This window comes from Sinocyclocheilus anshuiensis, unplaced genomic scaffold (genome assembly GCF_001515605.1).
Source record: "Sinocyclocheilus anshuiensis isolate Anshui unplaced genomic scaffold, SAMN03320099.WGS_v1.1 scaffold330, whole genome shotgun sequence".
NCBI lineage: Eukaryota > Metazoa > Chordata > Actinopteri > Cypriniformes > Cyprinidae > Sinocyclocheilus > Sinocyclocheilus anshuiensis.
Window position 1 is genome coordinate 1,226,145 of NW_015547689.1, and position 27,670 is coordinate 1,253,814.

Here is a 27,670-nt window from a genome sequence, read left to right on the forward strand (position 1 = left end):
TAGTAAAATGTAAGTGCATATATAATGTAAGTTAAAGTCAGTTGAGTTAACCTTTTTTTTATATATATACCTTTATAGAGTATTAACATAAAAAGTGATCTCCCTGTTTATGAATGGGGGTTTATTTTAGTGAGACAGTCCCTTATCATCAAGTGCTACAATTAAAACAAAACATTTGAGTGTTATTAGTGAAAAGAAGAGAAGCAGAGAAGAGAAAGACAATATACAAACACAAATTAGTACATTGATTTGTTTTTCTTTATTCTATGCCAAACAATCACATACAACACGAAGACAACTTGCTAGCAGCAAGTCATTATGATTATTACATTACTGAAAGAAAGTTTAACCATGTTTTACAATAAAGGACTCCACCTCTTTTGGCAAACTGGGCTCATTTTATATTAAAGAGTCAATCTACAGAAGAAAATCTGAATTAATGTTAATAGTAGGTATCAAATGTAATTAATTATACTTTAGTTAAACTTTAAAACTGAAACTGCAGTTGTGAAATCTGTCACTTTGTTATAACTTTCTCCATCCCCTCTACCTCCGTTTTTGTCTTTCTTTTCTCATTACACCTCTTTTTCCCTATACCACCTCCATCAGACTTTCAGGCAGAGCTCCAGTCACCCCAGAGCAGCAGCAGAGTCATGACATAGATGAACACAAGTAGCAGGTACACGCTGAAGAGGAGCTTGTCCACTTTCAGGCACAGTTCCACCCAGAAAGACTGTGAACTGCCCTTATTGTCCTCCTCCTGAAGGTAAAGTCTGAGAGACACCACCTCCTGCAGGATCTTCTCCAGTGGAGAGTCATTGTTTGAGACTTCTGTCAGGGAGAACAGGTCTGGCTCTGGAGAGAGATCAAACTCGTAGCCTGAATCAGAGAGAGGACACAAATATTAAAAGAATAGTTCACCTTGAAATTAAAAATTGCCAAAAATGTACTCACCCTCAGGCCATGTAGATGTAGATGAGTTTGTTTCTTCATTAGAACAGATTGGAGAAATTTAGCATTACATCACTTGCTCACCAATAGATTTTCTGCAGTGAATGGGTGCCATCAGAATGAGAGTCCAAACAGCTGATATTAATCCACAAGTAATCCACACAGCATTAAGGCATTCCAACTTTAAATCATCGCTTCTGGCCAAAATACAAGCCCATTATCCAACGCTTCCTTCAGTGAAAAAGTCCATCCCTTGTTGTCTTCTCACATCAAAATCCACTGACATATTTGTTTAGAACGGTTTTTGCTTGTAAACAGTCCTTGGTCTGTGCATAGTTCTTTCCTGATTCACACGAGACAACTTTTTTGCTGGAATTGGAATTGGAAAGCATGTGAATTGAATGAAAAATTAATTTGTTTATTATAAACATGCAGCTTATGTTGATTACTTGTGGTTTATTGTGGTTTTTATCAGCTGTTTGGACTCTCATTCTGACGGCACCCATTCACTATAGAGGATCCATTGGTGAAGTCCTGTAATGCTAAATTTCTCCAAATCTGTTCAGATGAAGAAACAAACTCATCTACATCTTGAATGGCCTAAGGGTGAGTTAATTTTCAGCAAATGTTCATGTTTTGGTGAACTAGTCCTTTAAGCCATTTAGAAGCATGTGTATGTGACAGTTATATCTATACTACTGTAAATTTGATATAACCGGTATAGGTATTGCGCTGCAACGTGCACAATAATGCAGTGATAATAATATTGAAATCCTCTGAGGTAATTTTCACTACAGTCAGTAATGGGGAAGCAAGTATACAAGTGTGTTTGTGTGAAACAACAGAGAGAGCGAATTTGTGGTGTGATAAGAGAGACACGAAAGGAGCGCCAAGCAGTCCAATATACAGAGTGTCCTTGAACGACAATAAGTAGCCTACCAACTAGAGAGTGTAATATCCATTTAGAGGTAAATCATAAAGGAAAAAGGCGGGTCAAGTTTGAAATCAAGTGCAAATTCTATGTATAACACTATAAGTGCAAAAAGTGTCTTTTGACGGTTGCTATTGTGCAGCAGCAGAGAAAAAGACAACAAAGTCCAGCTAAAAGGAACATACCACATGTGAGTTTGCTCTCTATGTGTTTTCCAATTTCACCACACAACTGGTCCCGCCTCTCGAAGATTCTAATTGATCAAAAGATTTGTACAATGTAGCACTTGGCAGTGAAACGTTCTCAATTTTTTATGCACTTTATGTTCACTATATATGCTTTGTGATACTTTAGTTACTGCTGCGTTTCTATTTGGATTACACTGTTTGTGTCAAATGTCTTCAGAATTTACTGAATGCATGACGGAGCGTCACTTTAGCAGAACATTTTGCAATCCCCTGTGAAATCAATGGATTTACCGCAGAATGCAGCGATTGATCAATCAGAATCAAGCACTCCTGAGAGCCATTTAATAATTAATGATATCCTGAAATTAACAATAATTTACAGATCAAAGTTTGTCCGTAATATAAATGAATGAATGTTGTAAAAACATTGTTCCTAACTAATTTCAAAGTATAGAACCTGATTGTAAACGGGTACCATGATAAATGGATATTTTTCTCTCCTATCCCCGGGCTGCTCCATATCATCCAGTGTCTTCATTGATGTGAAAGCGCTCTCAGTAAAGCTCTGATCCATTGAGCCGTATTTGTCTAGTAAGCAGGCAGATATGGACATCTCCTTGACTTCTTTCTCACTGTAATGCAAAAGCTTCACTACAAAAATGGACAATGCCAAACTCAGCACCAGCAACGCCATGCAGACAGCAAAGAAGGCCCCTGTGGCAAAAAGAGCAGACATTATTGTTAGTAAGGTGAGGTTGCTGTAGGTGAACATTGTAATTAGGAAGAGCTCTGGCTGTACTATACCAATGAGGGGTGTTTTAATAGCGGTAGCAGGGATTTCATCCATCAGATTGACTCTGATTACAGTGTAGCCCAGGAGAATGCTAGTCTTGAAAGTGATGCGAGTGCCACTGTTCGGAGGCAGATAGAAGCTGGTGACATCCACCACCATGAAGAAGATGCTCGGGATGAGCAGACTTACCACGTACAGCAGGGGGCGCCTGCGGATCAGCACCTACAGAGAGAGACAGAAAGGCTGGAATTGAACGCTCTCTCTCTCTCTCTGGGTGATATTTATTCCATTACTTGCCCTCAGAGAAATGTGCTCACGGAGCAGTCTGAAATGGCTGTGTCTAAAGGGGAATTACATAACAAGCCTAAGCCTTCTCCCCATTTCCTGGATTTGCTAAATCAGTCCAATTTCTCATTCTAGAACTGAAATTGTTTTCCCACACCTCAGGTCCCCCTGAGAACCCAGATTTGATTCTTGAGTGTCCTGATCAACCTCACTGCCACGGAGCTATTTCCTCTCACTGCCCCTCATCTGGATCAGGACCATCCATTTCACTTTCCTTATTTAAGGCTGCTTAAGTTTTCACAGTACAACAAAGAGCAATTTCATACTGACTTAAACATGTTCTCCACCCATTTGACCAATGAGTAAAAACACAAATATGGATCCCTAAATGGCTTCGGCAATGAGCCGCAGAGCAAAGGTAATCAAAGTACACAGCTGTTTTCAATGGTGTGCGCATCTTAGTGGAACAGGGTGGATTGCCCATGAGCTTTGAGCTATTGGCCCATTCCTCCCACCGAACACGATGCTCATTGATCAAATGCCAGAAAGACAGTCTCATTATCATCATCCTTTCTGTGTGTTGTCTGCCGCTAAGCCTCATCTATTAGCTTTAGTGTGACTCCACTATCAGCCACGCAAAGGTTGGAGAAGGGTTGTGACACATGTCAGACTACCATCAATACTCTAGCATGTCTGGCCTACTGTTACGTGCCTAATGTCTCAGTTAGGGTCCAAAATGGACATTCGCCAAACTCCAAATGCAAGTCAAATTTGGCAGTGGTCAGTAAATAAAAAAGTATAAATATATTGAAAATATTTTTAATTTAAAATGAAAAGAAAATTCAATTGAATTAAAAAATAAACAACAATATAATATGAATCATTTTGAAAATATTTTTGAAAATAATAAAAAATCATTTTAAATTAAATTACATTTGATTTTGTGACCCAAGACGGTGGGATCCAGCAGCCCCACATCCCTGTAAACTACATTATCACCCATCTCTAATCTAAATGTGACTGCAAAGCATAAAGATATCTTGAAAGTTGCTTTGAAATATTGTGTTTTGTGAAACGCACTAAACAGATAAAACTGAATTTGAAAACTTGAAATGTAAAGCTGCCACTGAATGTCATTTGTACTTATTGAATAAGTTCAGTATTAATCCTCACATTAAACTGAATCTGTGCGTAGTCTCTATCCTCTAGATTCTGTGTCCAGTAGTGAGAAGGGACAGACAGCAGCTCCCATTCACTGTCATTCATGAATTCTCTTGTGTCATTGGCGATTTCCTCAGCAGGCCTCCACAGAGCTAAATCCACTTCATTCACTGCCAGAGAAACACATCAGCAGTTCATTGTGTTATTGTACAATTATGTGTTGATGTTGGCAGAGTATTGTGAAAATATGTCGGCTTTTAAAAGATTCTAACCAGAGATGATCAAAAACACTCAGTAATCACAGCAACTCTCATTATACGGAGGCCAGCTTGTTTGCAAAAAAGTAAAAGCACACGCTGTGTATGAGTGAGCAATTTACCTGAGTGGAGCCAGCTGCGAAAGGTCAGAGTGCAGTTCTGCTTGTCAAAGGGAAAGGCATAAATCTCCAGGTGACAGGCTGAGACCACCTGGATGGGTTTGTAGTTTTTTACTGTTCCTGAGCAGTTGACATAAACATATGGGATGACTGGGGATTTGCCAACATCGACGCTGGAGAAATAGGAAGACGTATGATGCACTGAAAGTATAGCTCGACAAAATTAATTTACAGAACACAAAAGGAGCTTGTGATTTGGACTGGAGAGATACATCTATCATGCACATACAATTCACTTATGATGACATCAGGCACCCAGATGGCATCCAAGGACAGCGATATTTCAGTGATTCCATCAAACTCTTCAGGATCCCAAACAAGAAACTCATCGTTCCATATCTGAAACATTAGAGTAATGTGGGTTACTGTTACCACCTAGCAGGACCCATGAGAAAGATTCAGATCTCTCAAATATCAGATTCCATGCCTTTCAAAATCGGATTATTGGGTATGTCTTTCTTTGCTGGATCGGTCTCGTAAAGATAAAATTAAATGTGTTTTATGAAACCTGCTCATTCATGGTATACTTCTGTTTATGCTGTTTATGTAGGCACCCAGGTATGTATATATTGTGTAAAATGTGTATACTGGTCTATTGATAATATTCAGAATTAAATATTCAGGTAAAAGTCAGAAGCTTTGATTTCAAGAGGTTACAGTGCAAAAAACATTTTTAAAAACAGCCACAGAGTACAGACTAATCTGAATAAATTATGTCAGGCATGCAACTATGCTGCTGTATTTAATTATGAATTGTTACCACAAATTAGACACATTAATTGATACCAACTTGGCGATACCAAATGCTGGTGGTCACTTTCTGAGTCTGTCCATCCTGTGAAAAGACATGCACAAAATTACTTTATTTTATTGACATGGAAACACACTTTAACAACTGTACAATACATTTATTTAGTTAACAACTTCTAACTGAAGCATGAAAATTGTTCATTGTATAAAGAAATATTGCAAGTACAAGTAATCTGTCTAAAGGTTGAATGTGCTTACCCCATCTAGGACAGATTGGATTATAAGGTCAATGTAAACGGTAGTTGGTTTGGTCCAGTTCTGGACAGGCCGAACTCCACAGTTGTATTTGCGAAGCAGTAACCTGGTGAGTTGGTTCAGAGCAGATCTCTTTGGTTTCTCTGGGACTAACTCAACCTGTGGAATAACTGTACAGAAATGTTAATCGGTACAGATCTTGCTGGACTTGGTTAAATTCGAATTATTATATAAGTACGGTTTGCCAGCATATGGAATTCAGTCTCATTCATACTACAGTATAAAATTCACAGTATGGCTTTTTATGGCTTTTTAAATAGCCTTAAAAGGTTGTTTTGAATGTTAAATGTTCATGCAAATAGCTATAACTGAATGATTGTATAACTGATGCAGTACAAACAAGAAGAAGCACTGGACTTACCTGACAGTAACAAAGATAGCAAAAGGACAGAACTCATCCTGACAAGAAGAAAACTGTAAATGTATTCAAATCAGTTTGCACCGCCTTTGTCCCAGCTTTTAAAATGTTACCCTATCACGAAGTGTGTTTTATTCCAGTCAAATGCTATGGAGCATCAGAACAGTCGTTGTACACATGACTGCAACAAATGCACAGCGGCAACTTGCTCACCACTCTAGCAAATTGATTTTCCATTATGATGGTAAGGAGATCTGGGTTTAGTGAATATGATGTGTACTCTGACTGCTCAATTCATGGACCCTAAGCAAAGTATATGAGCATTATAGGTTATGAAACATACATAATCATAATTATGTAATAATTTATAAGTAAAATCATCTAAAATGTATATTTTGTTTATTTCTTATTTATATGTTGACCTGGAATTTAGAATGCTGCTTTTCTGAATGAGATATAGAAAAAAACAAATGAGTGCATATTTTAGCAAAACCATTGTGCTTAAAATACTGTGGTAATGACATTCTTTATCAATTAATCTTTTACAAATAAACAGTAAATACAGTGTGATATAGTGTATGGTATTATGATTCAAGTTTAAGCAGGTTTTTCTTATATTTTCATCAGGTGTTCTAAAAGTCTACCTATTGCCACATATAGACTATTCCGTCAGACTGCAGTTAGCTTAGGCTATGACTCCTGCTTTTTGTTATTGGTCCTAAAGAGCTGGAGGGGTCATGTATTATATATTTATTATTGTTTATTTACACACCCTAACTAAAGTAACAATATTTTCCGCCAAAAATGTCGTAGCCTATAGTTGCCACGGTGCGAGTCACTTCAACGAAATTAAACGAAATGAAGGAAAGCTTTAGGCTATACACTTTCTGAATGAAACCCCGTATTAATTTAGAAATAGCAATTACCAAATTAATGTGGGATGTCTTTTAAAATGCCTAAACGGCTTTGTCATTTTATTCGCAGTGACTAAATGCTATTTTACCATGGTGCCTTTTTTGAGGTCTAAATTAAATCGTTTACATTGCCTATATTTTCGGCATCCACAATTGGCATTTATTTTAGTTTTATCCACATTACCGCTGTGTAATTGAGGATATCATTATTAATAGATTCAGGGTTAGTCAGTTCATATACAGGACTCGTTTCTTTTGACGTTTCTTGACTGTTTACCAAGCTCGCGCACGACGATTCCCAGCGCGCGCCTGAGTGAGCGCTAGTCCCGCGCGGCGCTTGTGTGTGTGTGTGCGTGCGTGCGTGCGTGCGTGTGTGTGTGTAGGGGGCATGTGTGGAGTAGGTCACACTCTGGAGTCAGGGCGAAGCAATCTGGAGAAATATAACAAATAAAAAAAAGTAATTGCCATGAGAGTTGAACAGGATTTTGAACATGGGGAAACGTCTGAAAACTCGGTGAGTGTGTTGTATTTTAAAGAAAATGTATTCAAATTAAAAATGGTAACACGGTTTGTGTTAATGAGATATAGACACACAGCAGTGGCTGTCACCGTTTTATTTGTTTAAACAGTTAGTATATGTTGTAAACTGATTCTGGTCTGACAAACGTGTAATGTTTAATTTAACAAAGTATGTTTATAAAATCTTAAACATACTTTTGGAATTTCTATCCTAATTTGGAACCCATCCATTGAAAAAATTCTCATTGAAAAGTTCTGACAAGCATTACACAAAATTCAATATAATCAAATATCCAGTATCCAATATCCAGTTTGCACTTGTTTGATTTTTAGATGATTATTTGGTCCCATTAGGATTGTTTTCAAATTATCATTAGGAATCTTGTACAGACTGAGACTTTGTTCTGAAGGGTTTTAAATTAGTATCTTTCCCTTCAACTATTTTCTCTTCAATTTCCTTTTCTAAATTAAGGTTTTAAATATTTACTGCTGTCTTCTGAATGAAATCTAGGAATTAGTGAATTTTCTTGTGTTTGCTTGTGTCACTCAAGCTCGTCTATGATAAACACAAGCGCTATCTGTGTCGAAGGCCCAAAATAGAGCTCTGAGTGCTGCTCACAGGCCTCCAGCTCACCATATATGTCTTCTGCTTCCAGCCTAGGGTGTCTGGCTGCCTCCACAGCCATGCTGACATTCCCACCTGCTGTCAGAATTTCTTTATATAGTTCTGTAGCTCCTGCATCTATTATCTGGGCCACAGTCCACACTTCTTTAAAATGTTTACATGCCACATGCTAAAGCCTATTTTTAGGCATACTGTGCTTGAAAAAAAATAAAATCTGTATTTAATACAAGATGTAGACATTTTCAAGCCCAAGGCTTTCATAACTGTTGATCAGGCCAGCTATAGACTCCTCCAGCCTACGCTCATTTGACACCTGAGTCAGAAATGCGGTTGTGCTGGGTGATAAATCCAAGCGCAAACTGCGTCTCATATCATATTCTTGTTTTGATCAGTTCACATCTGCTCTTTTTTTTCTGGAACGGATCCTGTTATTGAGTGGTTAATTGCTTAAGAGGGTCTTGTTATCACAAACAGAAGTATTCTCAATATGCCTGTGGCAAAGAATTAGAATTTTTGATCCACAGAAATTAAAAAACAGCATGTTTGCTTGTCTTTTTCAGAGCCAAATGCTGCTTAACCAGCTCAGAGAGATTACTGGCATTCAGGATCTGCAGGTTCTCCAGAGTGCCCTGAACGTATGTTTACAACAGCACTTATCCATGTGTTTATAACACGAGCAGCAGATGTAATGATACTAACATGGCTATTAATAGAAAATAACCCCGACAAATGTTTGTAAATATGTAAATCATACCATGTGCGAAAGTTTCCCTTACGTTCAGTGGTAAGGGATGGGTAACCTAGATGTGGTACTAAAACACAGCAAAACACACTGCCTGAACTCATGTTCTTTCGTATTTCAGTAGTGATGACTAATTGTGAGGAAACTATTTATCTAGGCTAGTCAGGGTGATATCAGCCATGCCATTGGGATACTGACCACCCAGCCCCCAGAAGACATGCCCGAAGAACCAACTAAAGCCAATAATGAGAGGAACACCTCCAACACACAGAACGGTGGGTTGAAATGACGCTATTAATATCAAATGACTTTCATGTCAGCACATTTTCTAAAGATTAATTTATTTATATAGCAGTGTGACAGATTGTAGTGTCATGATGTTTATTTTATGCTCATGCTTCTTTTGTAACTGGACTTGTTCTTAGGTCCTGCTAAAGATGATCTGCAGACCGCCATTGAGCTTAGTCTTCAGGAGTCACAGCAGGCTGAAGAGGAGCAGAGAGAGCTGCACAGGTTCATTACCTGTATTGGGGAGACAGGGGGCAACTGTAACATTTTTACACTTTCCTTCATAACTCATTGACTACTATAAATGTACAAGTCATCTGCTTTTGGCATGAGAAATATGTGACCCTGGACCACAAAACCAGTCATAAGGGTCAATTTTTCGAAATTGAGATTTATACATCATCTGAAAGCTGAATAAATAAGCTTTCCATTGATGTATGGTTTGTTAGGATAGGACAATATTTGGCAACTATTTTATACAACTATTTGAAAATCTGGAATCTGAGGGTGCAAAAAAATCTAAATATTGAGAAAATCGCCTTTAAAGTTGTCCAAATGAAGTCCTTAGCAATGCATATTACTAATCAAAAATTAAGTTTTAATATATTTACAGTAGGAAATTTACAAAATATCTTCATGGAACATGATCTTTACTTAATATCCTAATGATTTTTGACATAAAAGAAAAATCAATAATTTTGACCCGTACAATGTATTTTTGGCTATTGCTACAAATATACCCCAGCGACTTAAGACTGGTTTTGTGGTCCTGGGTCACATATTTGCATGTGCCAAAAGTACATTACCGTTCCAAAATTTCGGGCCAGTGAGATTTTTTTGAATGATATTAGTACCTTTAGTACCTGAAGGATCATGTGGCACTGAAGACTGGAGTAATGGCTGCTGAACATTCAGCTTTATCATCACAGGAATAAATCACGTTGTAAAATATATTAAAGTAGAAAATAATTGTAATAATATTTCAGAATATTAATGTTGTCACTATATTTTTGATTAAATAAATGGCAAATAAATGAGACCTCTTTCAGAAACATAAAAAATATTTTTTTATCCCAAAATCCCAAACTTTTGAATGGTACACTGTAAAAAAAATTCCATAAAATTTACGGTAAAAAACCGGCAGCTGTGGTTGCCAGAATTTTACCGTAAAAAATACGGTAGCAACGTTTTAGGTTTTACGGTTTTAACTTAAATTTACATTTAAATACCGTAATTTCATTAACTGATATAATGTTAATATACCAACCTATTGAAGTACTTAAATCTGTTTTGTACCTTTGTAATACACTGATAACCACCAAATGCAGGTGGTGATGAGAAAGTCACACGATGAACCAAAGCCCATCACAAGCAGCTTTTAAATAATAACATATATAGAAGGTGCACAGTGTCATTCACACAAACGCTAAACACCATCATGGTAACACTCACCAAACTGAAATAATGCAATAAACATTCATTTAACAACATTAGGTGTAACACACAACCCTAATATACAAAACTGATAAGAAAAAACTAAGAAGAAACAGTTAGTTCAACAACAAAAAAACATCAAATTTGAAATGTAACGCAGGGAATTCTGGGAATGTCAATTTACGGTTGTTCACTGTAAATTATAAGGCCTTTTTCACTTCCAAAAACGGTATACTACCGTAAAATTCATGTCCAATACATGTAATGTCCAATACAGTTTTCGCTGTTCTGTAGTACTTTTTTTAACTGTAAGAAATAATGTTTTAAGTATCTGAAATACGTTAAATTCTCTTTACTAAAATATACTGATCAGCCGAGTCAAAAACATTCCTCAGCTTGATACTTTGATGAAATAATGTTAATTATTTGTTTTAAAGGGTTAAGAGTACATGTTCTGTTACAATTAATTTTAGTGTTACAGTTGCCTCCAAAATCATGTTAACTTTTAAACAACAACCTGGTTATCAAGGGCATCAAAACAGGATAATTTTTGTCACCCCCAAACATCTTTTCTCAAAATTATTTAAAGAAAAAAAAATCTTTATTTCTCAAAATAATTTTAACACCTTTTTCTTTGGCAGAAAGAGAGAGAATTTTATTAACCATATGCTAAGCAAGTGTCATCACTCTAACCTGAGTGTGAATGAATCAATTTAGAGTGTTACAATTGCCCTCTTCTCCCCTGCTACAGTGGTTTTGTGTGCATTTAGAAATCATGGGCAGCAGTAACTATCAGACTCTGGTCTTTACTGTCTTACCTACTCCTGTTTTTATTCTAGGGCTCTTGAGGTTAGTGCAGAAGAGAATGCGGCCCGCATGAAAAGAAAGAGGTGTGAGGGGTCTGGAGAGAGCTGCAGCCCTGCTGACTGGATCCGACAGGAGGACTGTCCTGTGGGCATCCGTAATGTGGGAAATACCTGCTGGTTCAGTGCTGTCATTCAGGTGTGTGGAGTTTTAATGACAAATTTTGCTTTGAGATGATGAATACTCAATATTATCAGTAAAATTGAATGATTATGCTTGTTTGTGCATTTTGGTAAGCTTCACTTTTTCGGATGAGTTTCATATGGCATATGAAAATTGTGTTGTGAAAGGTAATTGTGAGTGCTAGACTTTTTAATTTTATAGAATAATTGAACAGATTCGTTAAACAAAAGGACTGCAGTAAGTGCTCGCTCTTCTAACCTGTTACTATATGATCTGGCCATACTGTGTAAATTAAATAAATGGTGTTGCTAATGACTAGAGAATAGATCAAATCAGGTTTAGCATCTGTTTTTTATTTTTTTTACTTACTGCAGAAGCTTCTCAGAGCTGTAATTTTATTATATCCATTCCAGACTGAATTTAGCGAGGCTTCTCAGATGTCTGTGTTGAAATATAAGCCTTCATTGATGTCTGAGGTAATTAAATAGAGCATTGTTTTGATGATAAAGAGAGGCATGAACTCGTGGCATGAGTTTATGACTTATAGATATGTAACAAACAATATTTTGTTAATTCATAACGCAGATTAATGATGTCATTTGAAAACAGTCCCAGCATGAATACTAATTTCCCACCAAAATATTAAGCAGCACAACTGTTTTCAACATTGATAATAATGTTTCTTGAGCACCAAATCAGCATATTAGAATGACTTCTGAAGGGTCATGTGATACCGAAATTCTGCTTTGCCATCTTAGAAATAATTCATATTGTAAAATGTATTAAAATAGGAAAGTTATTTTGATTTGTAATAGTATTTCACAATACTGTTTTTACCTGTATTTTTGGTAAATTGGTGAGCATAAGAGTTTTCTTTCAGAAACAATATAAAATCTTATCAACCCCAAACAGTTTTTTGAGAAGCCTTTTTTTTTTTTTGAGAAACCTTTTTTGCATCTGTAAGGTAGAATTATGTTTTATCATTTTTGGTGCTTAAAATGTTGATTTTTACCAACTTGAGCAGATATTGTGTCGATTGTTTCCTTCTATTGCAAATCTGTTGTGCATGTGTTCAGTGTTTCAGTACATAAGGTGGTCTTTATTTTTATATGCCAGCAAATATTACACACTATGTCTCTTGTTAGCTTTTTAAATAGTTGATAGTATCACATCTATTACCCAAGAGACACAGAACATTCATAAAATAGCTTAAAACGTGGTACATGAAACACAACGAGGGTAAAATTCAACCAAAATGCACCCTGACATCAAAAGACATTATGAAACATGACAACAAAATCAGCAACAACTGTGTCAATAAAACTGGTCAAATAGTGGGACTAGAATTGTATATGGCCTAATGCATGCTAGAAGAGGGCAAATTGGACTAAAAAACGAAATTCTCTTGTGTTTAGTCTCTGTTCCATCTGCCAGTGTTCCGTAGACTGGTGCTCAATTACTGCCTGTCTGAGCGTGTGCTGGAGAAATGCAAGAGTCATTCAGTGAGTAATCTGCCAGATGAGCATGAGTGTCATTTAGTCTTGGTGTTGTATTAAAGTGTTGTATTAAATGTCATTTATATATTTTTAGATGTGTTCAAATTTCATTTTTTGGTGAACTATTCCTTTAAATACTTGATGCCAATATTGCTCAGCTTCACAAGTAGATCTACACGAATATGTTAATGATTCCACTTTGCGCTGACAAGATTTCTGTTGCAGGAGAAAAGAAACATTGCCTTCATGCAGGAGTTGCGTTGCCTGTTTGCTCTGATGGTGGGCTCAAACCGTAGATTTGTAGACCCCTCTGCAGCAGTCGAGCTTCTCAGGGATGCATTTAGAACCAGTGAAGCACAACAGGTACATCATTTGAGTAATATGATTCACAGCTGTTCTGTTGGGGGCTAATTTTAAAATGAAGCAGCTGCAAATGACGGGCTAATAAAAGGTATCTTGAAATGTTTGCCATTCACAGCACTTTATAAATCTACATTAGAGCTTCTTCTAACCAGACACTGTGTTGTATTCTTGGAGAACAGTGTTTATTTTAAGCTTGCTTATTCTAGGATGTCAGTGAATTCACACACAAGTTGCTTGACTGGCTAGAGGATGCATTCCAGCTGGCTGCTAATGGAAAGTAAGTTTATAAATTATAAATAATAATAGTCTTTGATGAGGTGAGCATGAATTAATTTTGATGCTTCAAAGAATTTCGGATTATGAAAGCAGTGTTTAAATGTTAAATGACTCAGGTTTCTTACAAATATGGCCCTAAAAATTATCTATATCATTAAAGTTAAAATATATAAATATATAAAATATAATATAATATAACAACATTTGATAAGTGCAATATTTTTCACTGCATCCTTAATCCATTCCACAGTTTCATAAAGGCAAGAAACACATTGAAGCAATTCTTCATAAACTGTTTTAAAATTTACTTTACTTCGGCCTACTAAGAAATGTGATTCATATTTTTGATGGGTGGAACATTTCAAAAAGATCCTTTTTTTGAGGGTAGATCTCCAGAGCACAAATCCACCACAGGGTGCATCATGACAGAAAATGATTTTAAAATGTATTTAAAAAATAGTGTGACTAAGACAAAGCTTTTTAATGGTTTATTTAAAATAATTTTATTGCCATCTTATATGCATCATGTGCTTGCAACATGAAGAAAATGTGTTTGTTACCCCAAGGCAACATCTTGCTGTGGAGGGTTAATTAATAAATGGTAATGAGTGTAGCATTTGTTAAAGAATCATGAATAATTACCCTATGGTATATTTGGTTGCTAATGTACTTGCCAGAAATTTTTTTTGTCCCCCAAAATAAAACATGGCAGCTATTATTTTCAGTAACCCAGAGGATAAACAAAACAACCCCATGGTCCAGCTGTTTTATGGCACATTTGTGGCTGAGAGACTTCATGCAGGTAAGAGAATGATATTTCTTCTGTAATTATTCTGTTTATCACAGTCCTTGATGACAGTTGTGTAATTGTGTGCAGGAAAGATTGTGTCCAACATTGAGCAATTTGGACAATACCCTCTCCAAGTGAATGGCTTCAATAATTTAGATGAATGTTTGGAGGGTGCCATGGTTGAAGGAGATATTGAGTCGCTTCATTCAGATCAGCCAGTGTCTTCTGGCCAGGAGGTGAGTTTTTCTACTTTAACATCATACAATTATATGAACTCCTGACATTTATTCTGATGTTTACATTGCGTTAAAGGGGTCATATGATGCGATTTCAATTTTTCCTTTCTCTTTGGAGTGTTACAAGCTCTTGGTGCATAAAGAAGATCTGTAAAGTTGCAAAGACTAAAGTCTCAAAAAATAATGTTCTTTTTAGCAACTTCATATGACCCCTTTAACATTTATGCATTTGACAGACACTTTTATCCAAATAGACTTTGCATTCAAGGTAGACAATGTATTCATTTTTTCTTGCCTTGGGAATCTAACCCATGGCCTTAGTGTTGCTAGAGCCGTGCTCTACTGTTTGAGCTAAGGAAGATTCAAACATATCAAGATATTATTATGAAAAAGAATAAGGATATTATTGTGAAACATGCAAATGTTCTTTTTATATATATTTTTTTAAATAATTAAAAGTATGTGGGTTTTCATTGTTTGCAGAGGTGGTTCTCTAAGCTACCACCAGTGTTGACCTTTGAGCTATCCAGATTTGAGTTCAATCAGTCTTTAGGGCGACCAGAAAAAATACACAAAAAACTGGAGTTTCCCCAAGTGATCTATATGGACAGGTGAGAAATGTCATTACTACAGATTTTTTTTATTTTTTTTTTTATTTCATTGTTTGTATATTTATTTGTCTATTTATAGATTTATTCATTAATTGATAAATATATTTATAATGATAAATATGTGTTTTCATTGATTTATTTGCTTATTTGTTTGTAGATTTATTTATTTATTATTTATTACTTATGTATATTTTTGTATAAATAAATATATTTATAAAGATGTAATTTATTTATCTATTTATTTACATAATTATATATTTACTTATGTATTAATTTATTAGTTGACTTACTCATTTATTTATTTATTTGTCAATTTTGTTTCTTAAAAGCATAAAATTCAATTCACTTTTTTGTGAGCAGATATCTCCACAAAAATGTTGATCAGACCCATGGTAGGAGAGGAGATGTCAAGAGACTCAAGGACCAGTTAACAGTTCTACAGCAGAAACTTGAGGGGTACGTTTAAAAGCCAAACAGAGACTAAATCCTGGTCAAGTAATCTTTTAAAATTGGTGGCTTGTTTTTCAATTTTAAATATAAAAAATATGACTTTCTTTTTTAAAGATATAAAAACTATGGCTCAGGCCCAACCAAATACCCCCTGGCAGACATGTTGCAGTATGTGCTGGAGTTTGTCACTACGAAACCCACAAATGTGTCTCCAGCCTCAGTACCCACAAACCCTTCTGTACACACAGAACCCAGCTCAGGTGACAGCAGGCAAGACCCATTTTCCTGCGTTCTTATTCATCAGCTGTGTGACAAATTGTGCCTATCGTTTTTTTCTCTTCCGTGTTTGTCCCCCTCTAAATGTTGAATTTCTTGCTGTAGTCAAACAGAACCAGATGATGCTGGCTCATCAGATGGTTCGGGCTGCCCGCAGACAGCTACACAGAAAACTCCCATTCACAAGCCTTTTACTCAGTGCAGACCCCCCATGGAGGTGCCACTGCAACCAGCCCCCCACAGTGTGACCGAGGAGGAGCTGTACTTCGTCAGGAGCTGCTTACAGCGCTGGAGAGCAGAAGTTGAGAACACCGTAAACGGTAGATCCTTCACTGAGTGAATGTTGTTTTTCTACAAGTTTGAATCAGTGTTTTTTAGTGAGCACACACACTCTGCTTCAAAACCTGGTGAGCTTTAGACAGCATTTTAAGGAATCATAGGCACACTCTAGATGCAAAGACTGTCCTAAAAGATGCAAATATGAATGTGCCAACTTGCCTCATATGTAGTAAGCAATATGTAAAATGTGTAGCATTCAAAAAGTTGGGGTCAATAAGTATTTTTTTAAAGGAACGCTTTTATTAGCAAAGATACATTAAATTGATAAAAAGTGATAGAAAAGATAAAAAAATGTTTCCATTCCAAATAAATGCTGTTCATTGATCAAAGAATCCTAAAAAAAATCACAATTTCCACAAAAAGCAGCACAACTGTTTTCAACATTGATAATAATAAGAATAAGAATAATCAATGTTTGTTGAGCAACAAATCAGCATATTAGAATGATTTCTGAAGGATCAAGTGACACTGAAGACTGGAGTAATGGCTGATGAAAATTCAGTTTTGCCATCACAGGAATGAATTACATTTCAATATATATTAAAATAGAAAACAGCAAGTTTAAAATTGAAAAAAAAAAAAAATTACTGTTTTTACAATATTTTTGATCAAATAAATATAGTCTTTTTGGGGACTTTTTTCAAAAACATTAAAATTCATACGGACACTAAACTTTTATGTAGTATGGCCAAATATTTACAGTATTCATAAAACAGTAGCCAATAAATACCTGGAAGTCCTACTACTGCACACATACCGTAGTTAATTACAGAATATACTTTTTTAAACAGTTTAGAAGTTCTTCATCAAATGCAAAATCAAATCTGTGAAAATATAAATTCAAGATGTTCAAGATAATTGAAAAAAAAAAAAGAAATAATTAACTGAAAATTCATTAAGTACTGAAAAGCAATTATATAAATGCTTTAAAAAACTATTTTACCCAAAATTAAGAACTACGTGCTATATTTATTTATGCTTTCATAATGTGTTGTCGCCTGTATTGAAATCAATTGTGAGTCAGATCTTCTGTGCACTTTGCATGCTGAGTGCTATTTGTTTGGCACACAGAGTTCTTGTTGCCACAGAAGACAGCTGTCTATGTAGGCAGTAGGCAGCGAGACAGCTCACTAGGTTTTGGATCCAAGCTGTAATGTGCATTTGAATTTTTCTGTTCTAAAAGCCATCGTTATTCACAAGCAGTTATCCTGATGCGTTTGTGACTGTATCAGGATCCTGGACTCAGGGGTAGCATATTGATCTGTGTTCCCTCTCTGTGTGCAGAGCTGAAAGCCAGCATTGACAAGGTCAGCCAGGCCCTGGAGGGCATGTACTCAGATAACAGTCTGTGTCAGGTAAAGTCTATATCCTGAACACTCGTTGCTACTTTTATATTGATTGAGCCCTTTCAAGAAATTTGCATGACACCTCAGTGTACCCTGATTTCTTATTTGATGCTTCCAGGTGTCCTACAGGCTGCACGCTGTGCTCGTCCATGAAGGACAGGCCTCCGCTGGCCATTACTGGGCGTACATCTATGATCATGCTAATAAACGCTGGCTGAAGTACAACGACGTAATGGTGACAGAGTCAACCTGGGAGGAGCTGGTTCGAGACTCATACGGTGGCATGACCAACGCCAGCGCCTACTGCCTCATGTACATCAGTGACAAGCTGCCATATCTCATAGCAGGTACTTTCCCCTTGTGCTTCTCAGATTACGCATCTGCACTCCGATTTTGCTGAAGGAGCCAAGCAAATCACACACTTGATTTAAGGCATTGGCTTTAGCTCTGATTTCTTTTTATAAATTAATGCTAATAGCTTTGTTGGCATGCTTTATTGTTTTTGGGGGAATATGAGAGTCTCTGCCAAGATGTGAACATCAAATACTCTTAATGCTTTTTGCTACCTAATGCTTTTTATTTTGATTAGCTTTCCTAATATTTTCTGTAAAAATAAATTACTATGAATATTTATATGACATAGGGGTGGACATTTAATGCATTATGTAAATGTCATACGATAAAAAAGTGTTTTTTAACCACTGCCACCGCCGTTCAAGGTAGGTATTCTATCCGTCTGTCAAATAAAATGCCAGTGCAAGTTGACTTTCTGTCTTTCTTTTTTTTTTTATCAATTACTTCTAATGCACTGCAGTTTATCATAGTTTATCATTGTGGAGAAAAAAAAACAGAAAGCATTTTGTATCAGGTTGTTATGAAACACTAAATATAACAGTAGAAGACAGGAAAAGAGTGAAAATAGAAGGGGAATCTACACAAGTGTCAAGAAGTCGGACAGTCAACATGTCATAAACATTGACATTAATATACATTTTTTAGGTGTTTTTTTTTAAATAAAGTTTACTTTGGCTGCATGTCACATTAGTTATTACTATTAAGTTGTTGAAACTGGAGATTCACACCAGAGTCCATTTAGCGTGCTTCTGTTTTTTTAATAAAATCAAATAATCCACACATAAGATAACAACTGTCTTGGATGAAGCCCATTCGCATTTAGTATACAGATTGAGATTTATGAAGCAAATAAATCAAATATCCTCAAATTTCTGAGAATGCAATCTTTTTATTTAATAGAGAAAACATCATGGAAATTTAAAATGAACAAAGGTCAATGTCATAAAGAACAACAAGTTTCCACTTGCGTTTTTCAAGATTACTGGCTGATTTCAGAGGCGGAACGAACAAAACTCCAATTACAAGTGGCTCAAAAACACCTTTTAACTACAGAATTTGCGTCCAACAGTATAGTAAGCTTTAAGGCTTGACAGACAAAATGGCGGATTGCAACACTGCAGTCATTTATTCGTAATAAAGAGAATTATTCTATCATCAGGCAACTTTTTGTAATGCTTTACCCATCTGCTACAATAATGTTATGTCACTGAACAGAAGACACAGATGATGAGACAGGGCAGGCTCTGAAAGGAATGGACTCCCTCCCGTCTATCCTGAGGAGTTATGTTCGGGAGGATAACCGCTGGTTCCAGCAGGAGCTGAGAGAATGGGAAGAGCAGTTCTGCCAGGCCCAATGTGAAGAAGTGCACACAGAGAAACCCATCCCAGAAGAGCCACAGAACCCAGAGCAAGAGCCAAACCCAGAACCAGCCCAAGAACAAACAAATGAAGTGTCCGGAGAACCACCTACAGATTCAACACCAGCACCTGTCCAGGACAGTGAAGGTCAGAATCTTTTTCTTCATGTCAGATGTTTTCCATGTATCTATTGCAGGTATATTTTCAATGTGCTTTCCCTTCCCAGAGCCCATGGCCAATTCGGCAGCTCTCAACTCGATATCATCAGAGCCCAGTGAGAATGTGGGAGAGGGAGGTGAGGAGTGTATCACCAGTAGCCAGACACATGGCCCGCCAGATGAAGAGAAGCCAGATCAGAGTCAGGTAAGAGCGTTAAGGCGTTATTTGAGACTTGCAAAAAATAGGTCACATATACAGCACTGGAGGCTTCACGTACAGTACATATGGGTCACGCTCTTCAACAGAGTACCATCATACAAAAACACACAACACTAATGCATTTAACAAAAATAATGTGATAGACATTTTAATTAAAGGGATAGTTAACCCAAAAATGAAATTTTGATGTTTATCTGCTTACCCCTAGGGCATCCAAGATGTAGGTGACTTTGTTTCTTCAGTAGAACACAAATGAAGATTTTTAAGTCAAACCGTTGCAGTCTGTCAGTCATATAATGAAAGTGAATGGGAATCACGGCTTTGACAGTAAAAAAAAAACATACACAAACAAAACCAAATGAAACCCTGCGGCTCGTGACGATACACCATTGACACTCTATCTACAATCTCAGTTAGGAGTGTCAATGGTCCATTTGAGAGATAGGTGGCGGTAATGCACTTATAAGTCTGCGATCCGCGGTAAAGCAAGAAGAAGAAGAAGAAGACGCGTCACGTGCCGGCTGTCGAGGACGCGCTCAGGACAGTTCAGACATTGCAGTGCATCAGAGGTAAAAAACTATATAAATACTGTTCAGTTTCTTGCACAGACCGATCGTTTCGTGTCTTTACACATCAATGTATCGTCACGAGCCGCAGGGTTTAATTTGGTTTTGTTTGTGAATGTTTTTTTTACTCTCAAAGGTTCCCATCCACTGACATTATAGGACTGACAGACTGCAACGGTTTGAGTTAAAAATCTTTGTTTGTGTTCTACTGAAGAAACAAAGTCACCTACATCTTGGATGCCCTGGGGGTAAGCAGATAAACATCAAATTTTCATTTTTGGGTGAACTATCCCTTTAAATGTAAGTTAAATATTAATAAAATTACTTAACTTTCATTTTACAAATAATTGTAACAATATTTTAATAAACCATTTATATTTATATTGTCCATGTCTTGTTAAATTTAATATGCAATTTCACCATAAAATAAATTGTAATTCATACTTTTACTTCATACTATTCACATACTATTCACACACTTTGATAAAACATATTTTAGACGTAAAACATGCTTCCAAAATGTGCAGTATATTACAGTAAAATTACATGTATTATATTAAATCTAATCTAATTTTTAATTTGAACTGTATATCATAACTATACTGTATATATACATATATATATTCAATTATTATAAGCAATTTAGTGTATTAATTTTACTTTTATACATTTAAACATACTTTTTTATTCTTTTTTCATTAAAAATATGATCATTTTAGTGGATTTGTTAGGAATTTCTATATAGAAATATATATTTTTTATAAACAATTTTCATTACAATTATTAATTTTGAGGATTTCAATATAGAAAAGATGTTTGTGTATATTTTGGCAACTATGTATGGGAATATGGGATTTACATTAGTGGTTAAATCACTACAAATTTGTTTGCTTGTACTTGCTTAATGTTTAATGTTTTATCTGTTGTGATGTGTTTTGTTGTGTTGTGCAAAGCTCTGGTATTTTGTAAGAGGATAAGATTTGGAAAGGAATATGTGGATAAGGTTCATCGGACAGCTGAGAGCCGTCCAACATTCCTCAGTCTTTCTGGCTCAAGTCTCATGCGGGGTTGCTGGGGACGGTGTGTCAGAGAAGAGCTTTAAATAGAACCTGAGCTCTGTGTTTCCTGCACGATCAACTGCATTCCTACCTTTTCACAGTCATTAAATGATTGTGGAGAACATTTTCCTGATGCTTCAATCAACAGGCAATTGTTTAAGTGCCATGTGTTCTTGCTGTCTAGTCTTTAGAGAGTGTAATCTGGGATATTATTGACTCAGTATATGGAGTTTCAATCACCAAGTCCATTCTGTACTCACAACACAGGATTTATTCTACTGCTGTTCCTCTCTTTGACTCCTTGATTTTATTGGTGCTCCTGATTTATGACTGTGCTGTCACTACATACATGATCTAGTTGCTAGACCTTGTCATAAATGGTAGTGATAGGACCTCTAGTGGTCAATATCTCATATTGCATTCAAAGATATTTATAAGCAAAATAAGGTAGTTAACATTGCTTGAAGAGAATTTTGTACAACATAGATGTAGTCGTACCACAAACATGAATTGTGAATCTATTTAATACAATTGTAAATCTATGTTTCGACATAAGGACAACAACGGTGGTCAGATAAATTGCATGTTATCCTTCAAGAACGTCTCAGTTACATATGGTAACCCTCGTTCCCTGAAGGAGGGAACGGAGACGTCACGTCGGATGACCGACGAAATTGGGATCTCGCTTAGAGAGACCAATCTACTTTTAGTATCACTGTTATAGTTTTTTTTATGAATTAGATTTTATTTTTATATTTTCTGTTTTAATTTTTTTTACGTCTGTATAGTTTTCAGTTTTAGTTTATTTAGTTTTTGTTATTTTAGTACTTGAACTTAAACTAAACGAAAATGAGAAATGTTGCCTTGGCAACTTGCTGAAATAAAATACCTTTATTTATTTATTTTTTATATTATATTTTATTTTATTTCAGTTCATGTTTATTTTATTTTTTAGTAGTGAAAATGTTTTTAATGGCTTCAGTTTTAGTTTCATTTACAATGTCTGTCAGGCACACTATTTTCAAACATTCATATTAGTCCATGCATTGAAGCATTAAAAGGAATTAATGATGAAAATTAAAAAATAAAATACATTTCCTTGTCCAACTTACTGTAAACTACTACCAAACTACTATAAATCTAGTCAGAGGACGCTCAGAGATTCACATTTCCGCTGTTTTAAAAGCCAATTAGAATTTCCTGAGGGAGCCCATGGTATATTAGACTTCCTGATTTGCCTACGAGTGAACATCTCTATAGACTATGGTGAGTGGATAAGATCATTGACACTCATTCAACACCCTCATTCTCTGTGTTTCTCAGCAGCCTGTGGTGGAGTCATCCACTACAGACAGATCTGAGTCAGAGGTTGAGGTGGAGGAGCAGGTCATCAGTGATGAGGGAGGACCAGAGGCAGAACCAGATGCCCAGGCAGAGCCGGAGGCCTGGTCCACAGAGGAGAACCAGGCCATGGCCACACACAGCCAGCCTGAGAATGAGGTGTCTGAGGTCGAGATACCTAATGTAGGCAAGATTCTGGTGCGCTCTGATGCTGATGGCTACAATGAGGAGGTAAAGGACCTCTACATCCCTCTGGTTCCATGAATTGTAAAATAAGGCTACTCATACATTAAACAGGGTGTCCGCGGGTCCTTAAAAAGTCTTAAAATGTCTTAAATAACGTTTTCCTAATATAAGGCCTTAAAAAGCCTTAACATGTCTTAAATTCGGATTCGATGGGTCTTAATTATTTTTGGTCTCATTACCGCTAAAATATCTTCAGTCTGACGGACCTAATGACTTTACAATCATTGGACAGACCGAAGATTTTTTCTTCCCCGCGGTAAGTTACTGCGTCATCAGAGAGAATTGCAGTAAGTTAGCAGAATACAGAATACAGGCTCACTCTGTTTGTCTCGAGACTTCAGAACAAATGAGCGTGACCGAACATATAAACTCAGAAGAAACACACTGAGGTAAAAATTCAAAATGTTTAGTTTATTCATAACATGATATAGTTAAGTAACACCATGACAGGTGAGCTATTTTGCTCAATATTCTCACGACGCAAAAAAAAAAAAGTTCAAAACACCTAACTTACAGAGTGCACACATTACGTGAAGTCTAGTACGCGTGCGCATTTACAGTGCGCTCTTTCACTGCATGATTCAGTCTATTAAAATACATTCAGAATGATCACAAATTCAAACAAAGAGTGAAAAATTTAAGGGGGTCTGAATACTTTCCGTACCCACTGTATGTATGTAATAAAATGTGTATTTCCATTACAGGTTTAGGTCTTAAATTTCATATAAGGTGGTATTAAAAAGGTCTTAAAAAGTCTTAAATTTAACTTGTTCAAGTCTGCAGAAACCCTGTTAAATTAACATGAAATTTTGACATTTTTTAAATCTGTAATTGAATAGATGATGCTAACACCAGCCATGCAGGGTGTCATTTTTGCAATTGCCAAGGCAAGACAGGTCTTTGACAAAGATGGACCTGAAGCGGGACTCATCAAGGTATACAATTTAAAAATACTCAATGCAACTGAACCCACCAAATGGCGCAACTTCACAGTTTTCATATATTTCATATATTCAGATGTTAATTCTCATAAACTCAGATATTAAATTAGATTACATAGCACTTTATTTAGCAAGCTCACCCTGTTTATTTCTTTGGAAATCTTTTGGATTTCCTCATCAGGCGTTCCATGAGGAATATTCCAGATTGTATGAGCTTTCCCAGGAAGAGACCACACCCCAGCAGGACCCTCGACTCCAGCATGTTCTGGTCTACCTTTTTCAAAACCAGGCGCCTAACCGTGTCATTGAGAGGACATTACTGGAGCAGTTTGGGGATCGTAACCTGAGTTTTGATGATCGGTACACATTTCTTTAAACCAATTACTTAATGCAGTATTTTTGCGGGGAATAGGTTAAGATTGAATAATTGGACTAATCTAAACTGGTATTTTTTCCTTGTAGGGCTGTCAGTATCATGAGAGAGGCCAGATCTAAAATCCGTCTCATTAAACCAGAAGACATGGACATGGATGAGTACTTGGTCAAATCCATAAGGCTTTCTACTCTTTTCTTCTTCTTAAATGTATGATATATGCTGCTGTTTTAAAGTTTGGAGAGTCAGTAAGATTTCAGTAAGATCAAAAGTGACAGTAAAGACATTTATAAGAAATATAAGAGATTTCTATTTCAAATTAATGCTGTTATAATGAACTGAACTGAAAAAAATGTATCACAGTTTCCACAAAAATATTAGGCAGCACAACTGTTTTCAACATGGATAATAATAATAAATGTTTCTTGAGTACCAAATCAGCATATTAGAATGATTTCTGAAGCATCATGTGACACTGAAGACTGGAGCAATGACTGCTGAAAATTCAGCTTTGGCTGAATCACATGAATAAATAAAAATGTAAAATATATTAAAAAATAAAACAGTTATTTTAAATTGTAATAATATTTCGTAATATCACAGTTTTTACTGTGAGCATAAGAGACTTCTTTTAAAGACATTCAAAACTTACCGACCCCAAACTTTTGAACAGTAGTGCATGTATTTGATCATTTCAAACTATATTTTCTTCCCTCTCTTCCCAGCAATGGCATGATGACTACAGCATGTTCAAGACAGTATTTGCTTACCTGTTGACAGGTCTCGAGCAGTATCAGAATGGAAAGTATGTAGACTCAGAGACAACAGACATTGCCTTTGCATTGTATTGGAGAGTTTGTAAGGCTACAATATTTATCTTTTCCATTGCAGGATAAGAGAAGCTCTGAATTATCTCGCACATGCACACCAGGACAACTCAGTTCTGCTTAGGAAAGGGGAGAGGAAAGGAGTGGACCAGTCACTTATAGCACTTTACAGAATAAAGTGTTTGAAAGTATGTCCACATTAATAAGTTATCAGTAAGATTTTATTATATTTTTCTTTCTGCAATTACAACAAAACTGCAGTTATTTGAACAAAATTTAAATAAAAGCGGTAACATTGTAAAATATTATTATAATTTAAAATAAAGGTTTTCTGTTTTAATATAAAGTTTATTGTGTCCTTGCTAAATAAAAGTATTAATTTCTTTAAAAAAAAAAAAAAATCTTACTGATCCCAAAATTTTTAACTCAAGTATATATAGTTTTGTAAAGACATTCATATATAGGCACAATCTGTATCTGTCTTACCTCATAAACCTTTAGATCAAAATTTTTTAGGCTCATGAGAAACCTTGACTGGTAGAATATATTTGAATCCCATCTGATATGAAACATTTGTGTACGTTACACCCTACAGGAGCTGAATGAGAACGCAGCCACACTCTTTAAAAGTCCAGATGCAAATGATGTGGCAGAGGCAATGACCATCATGAATGAGTGCATTATTCCATGCATGCACCTCATGGTCAGAGACAGTGTCAGCCAAGAGGACTTGGATGTCATAGAGCTGATCAGGAGTTGCTGGTGCTCCTACCTGGGGCAGGACATGGATGGTGGGCTTTTTTCCCCAGATTTCATATAAAGACCATTTCAGTTAGATTCTTAGCTTATGTTGTTGTTCATGTTTGTCTGTTTTTGGATAATCAGATTCTCTTCAGGAAAAGCTCAGTGAGTTCCTGCCCAGAGTCCTGGACTGTTCTGCAGAAATGGTGGTCCTGAAGGAGCCCCCCAAAGTGAGGAAATCTCCCCACAATCTGTGTAGCCGCCTGACTGCCGTCATGGAGTCCATTCACAGCACCTCAGTCGTCACTGTGAAGTGAGGCTGGACGCAACATAATCCGAGGCAAGGCTGAAAAAAAAAAAAAACACGGCACAGTCACAAGGTGTTCTAACCTCTGCCTCAAGCTGAGCTGGATTTCATTTTGCTGCACAATGACGTTTTCTGTCACACCACAGTACACGTATTCACTGTGTTCTGAATTCCTTGAAGGGAGATTGATTGGCTGCTTTCGATCTTTGTAGATGTTTGATCTCAGGAAAGATATTATAAAGCCAGGTTTGTGAGGGGGTGGTGAAGGCGGAGTGAAAGCTTTTACCCTGTTCTTCTTTTCACGTGAACTGTAGACAGTGTGAAAATGTAGTATTTTATAGAGATTTGCTGGAGCCACTTTATTTCAGTCTACACTTAGCTGAAGATCTTCTATGTATTCTTTCTTTGTACAGTGAGGTTGTCTGATTTTCCCCTCCTTTGTTCTATCCCTCTTGTTGCCTTTCAATAAAAAATTGATTTCTCACTTTGTCGCCCTGTCCTGTGAGTTCTCTCTTTTTTCTTTTGTATTTTTCCCCCCATCTGTTCTTATTTTCTGTTTCTTCTCATCATTATTCTGTTAGGGTTTCCAATAATACTGTACATCTACTGCAGGTCCATTGATAATAAATGGTCCTTTTGTAGGAGATCACACGTATGTCCATTTATTAGTAAGTCTATGTGGACACTTATTTGTACTTGTTTCATCACGTTGTGGTCTCTGCAGTCATAAGCAATAGCCGATAGGACAAAGAATATATTTTCATGTGTGTTTTGAAATATATTTGAAAATTTACAAATGCTGTAAAATATTGTTAATAAAGATTTAAAAAATATTTTTACATTAAGAAGTTTTAGTTGTGTATATTTCATCATATTCCTCATATATTTTCCATTACATATTTATATTTTTTTTTCAAATGAAAAGATTTATATATATATATATATATATATATATATACATACATACAATCACACACACACACATATATTGAACAGTTCAGATGCAAAAGCCTCTAAATGCCATCTGAAATTTTCTTCTACAATGAGCATTTTTATCAGGCCCCTATATTTATGTTAAGTTTTTCACTTTAATTACATAGAAAATGACCTATACATTGCCATTAGAGTAAAATAACTGAACCTAAACATAGCAGCCTGATAAAAAAATGCTCATTTTAGATGAAAATTTCATATGGCACTTAGAGGCTTCTGCATCTGAACTCTTCATATATGTATATATATACCGTCTCAGGTTACTTATGTAACCATGGTTCCCTGAGTAGGGAACGAGACACTGCGTCCTCTAGGGATCGCTATGG

The 27,670-nt window shown here is 36.1% G+C and overlaps 2 protein-coding genes across 4 annotated transcripts; one reads left to right on the top strand and one right to left on the bottom strand.

The window, feature by feature from the left end:
• Nucleotides 1-613: 613 nt before the first annotated feature.
• LOC107703433 (5-hydroxytryptamine receptor 3B-like) lies at nucleotides 614-5,758 on the bottom strand. Its single transcript, XM_016506059.1, has 7 exons — nucleotides 5,754-5,758; nucleotides 4,689-4,858; nucleotides 4,322-4,479; nucleotides 2,875-3,085; nucleotides 2,682-2,784; nucleotides 2,068-2,135; nucleotides 614-879 (listed from the first exon to the last, which is right to left on the bottom strand). Exons 1-7 carry the CDS (start codon nucleotides 5,756-5,758, stop codon nucleotides 614-616), a joined length of 981 nt encoding a protein of 326 aa, XP_016361545.1.
• A 1,648-nt stretch (nucleotides 5,759-7,406) lies between these two features.
• On the top strand, nucleotides 7,407-27,122 carry LOC107703520 (ubiquitin carboxyl-terminal hydrolase 28-like). Of its 3 annotated transcripts, none has more exons than XM_016506169.1 (26): nucleotides 7,407-7,596; nucleotides 8,787-8,861; nucleotides 9,126-9,243; nucleotides 9,394-9,481; nucleotides 11,530-11,692; nucleotides 13,093-13,179; nucleotides 13,399-13,536; nucleotides 13,743-13,813; nucleotides 14,538-14,614; nucleotides 14,690-14,838; nucleotides 15,322-15,449; nucleotides 15,810-15,905; nucleotides 16,014-16,169; nucleotides 16,281-16,495; nucleotides 17,799-17,869; nucleotides 17,979-18,207; nucleotides 19,430-19,720; nucleotides 19,800-19,936; nucleotides 22,899-23,147; nucleotides 24,002-24,097; nucleotides 24,285-24,463; nucleotides 24,566-24,644; nucleotides 25,202-25,281; nucleotides 25,368-25,491; nucleotides 25,899-26,094; nucleotides 26,189-27,122. In XM_016506169.1, exons 1-26 carry the CDS (start codon nucleotides 7,549-7,551, stop codon nucleotides 26,359-26,361), a joined length of 3,513 nt encoding a protein of 1,170 aa, XP_016361655.1. In that variant the 5' UTR covers nucleotides 7,407-7,548; the 3' UTR covers nucleotides 26,362-27,122. The 3 variants fall into 3 exon arrangements, with proteins under 3 accessions (XP_016361655.1, XP_016361656.1, XP_016361657.1); XM_016506170.1 differs by having other exon boundaries at nucleotides 22,902-23,147; XM_016506171.1 differs by lacking the exons at nucleotides 7,407-7,596; nucleotides 8,787-8,861; nucleotides 9,126-9,243; nucleotides 9,394-9,481 and having other exon boundaries at nucleotides 11,572-11,692; nucleotides 13,386-13,536.
• Nucleotides 27,123-27,670: the final 548 nt, after the last annotated feature.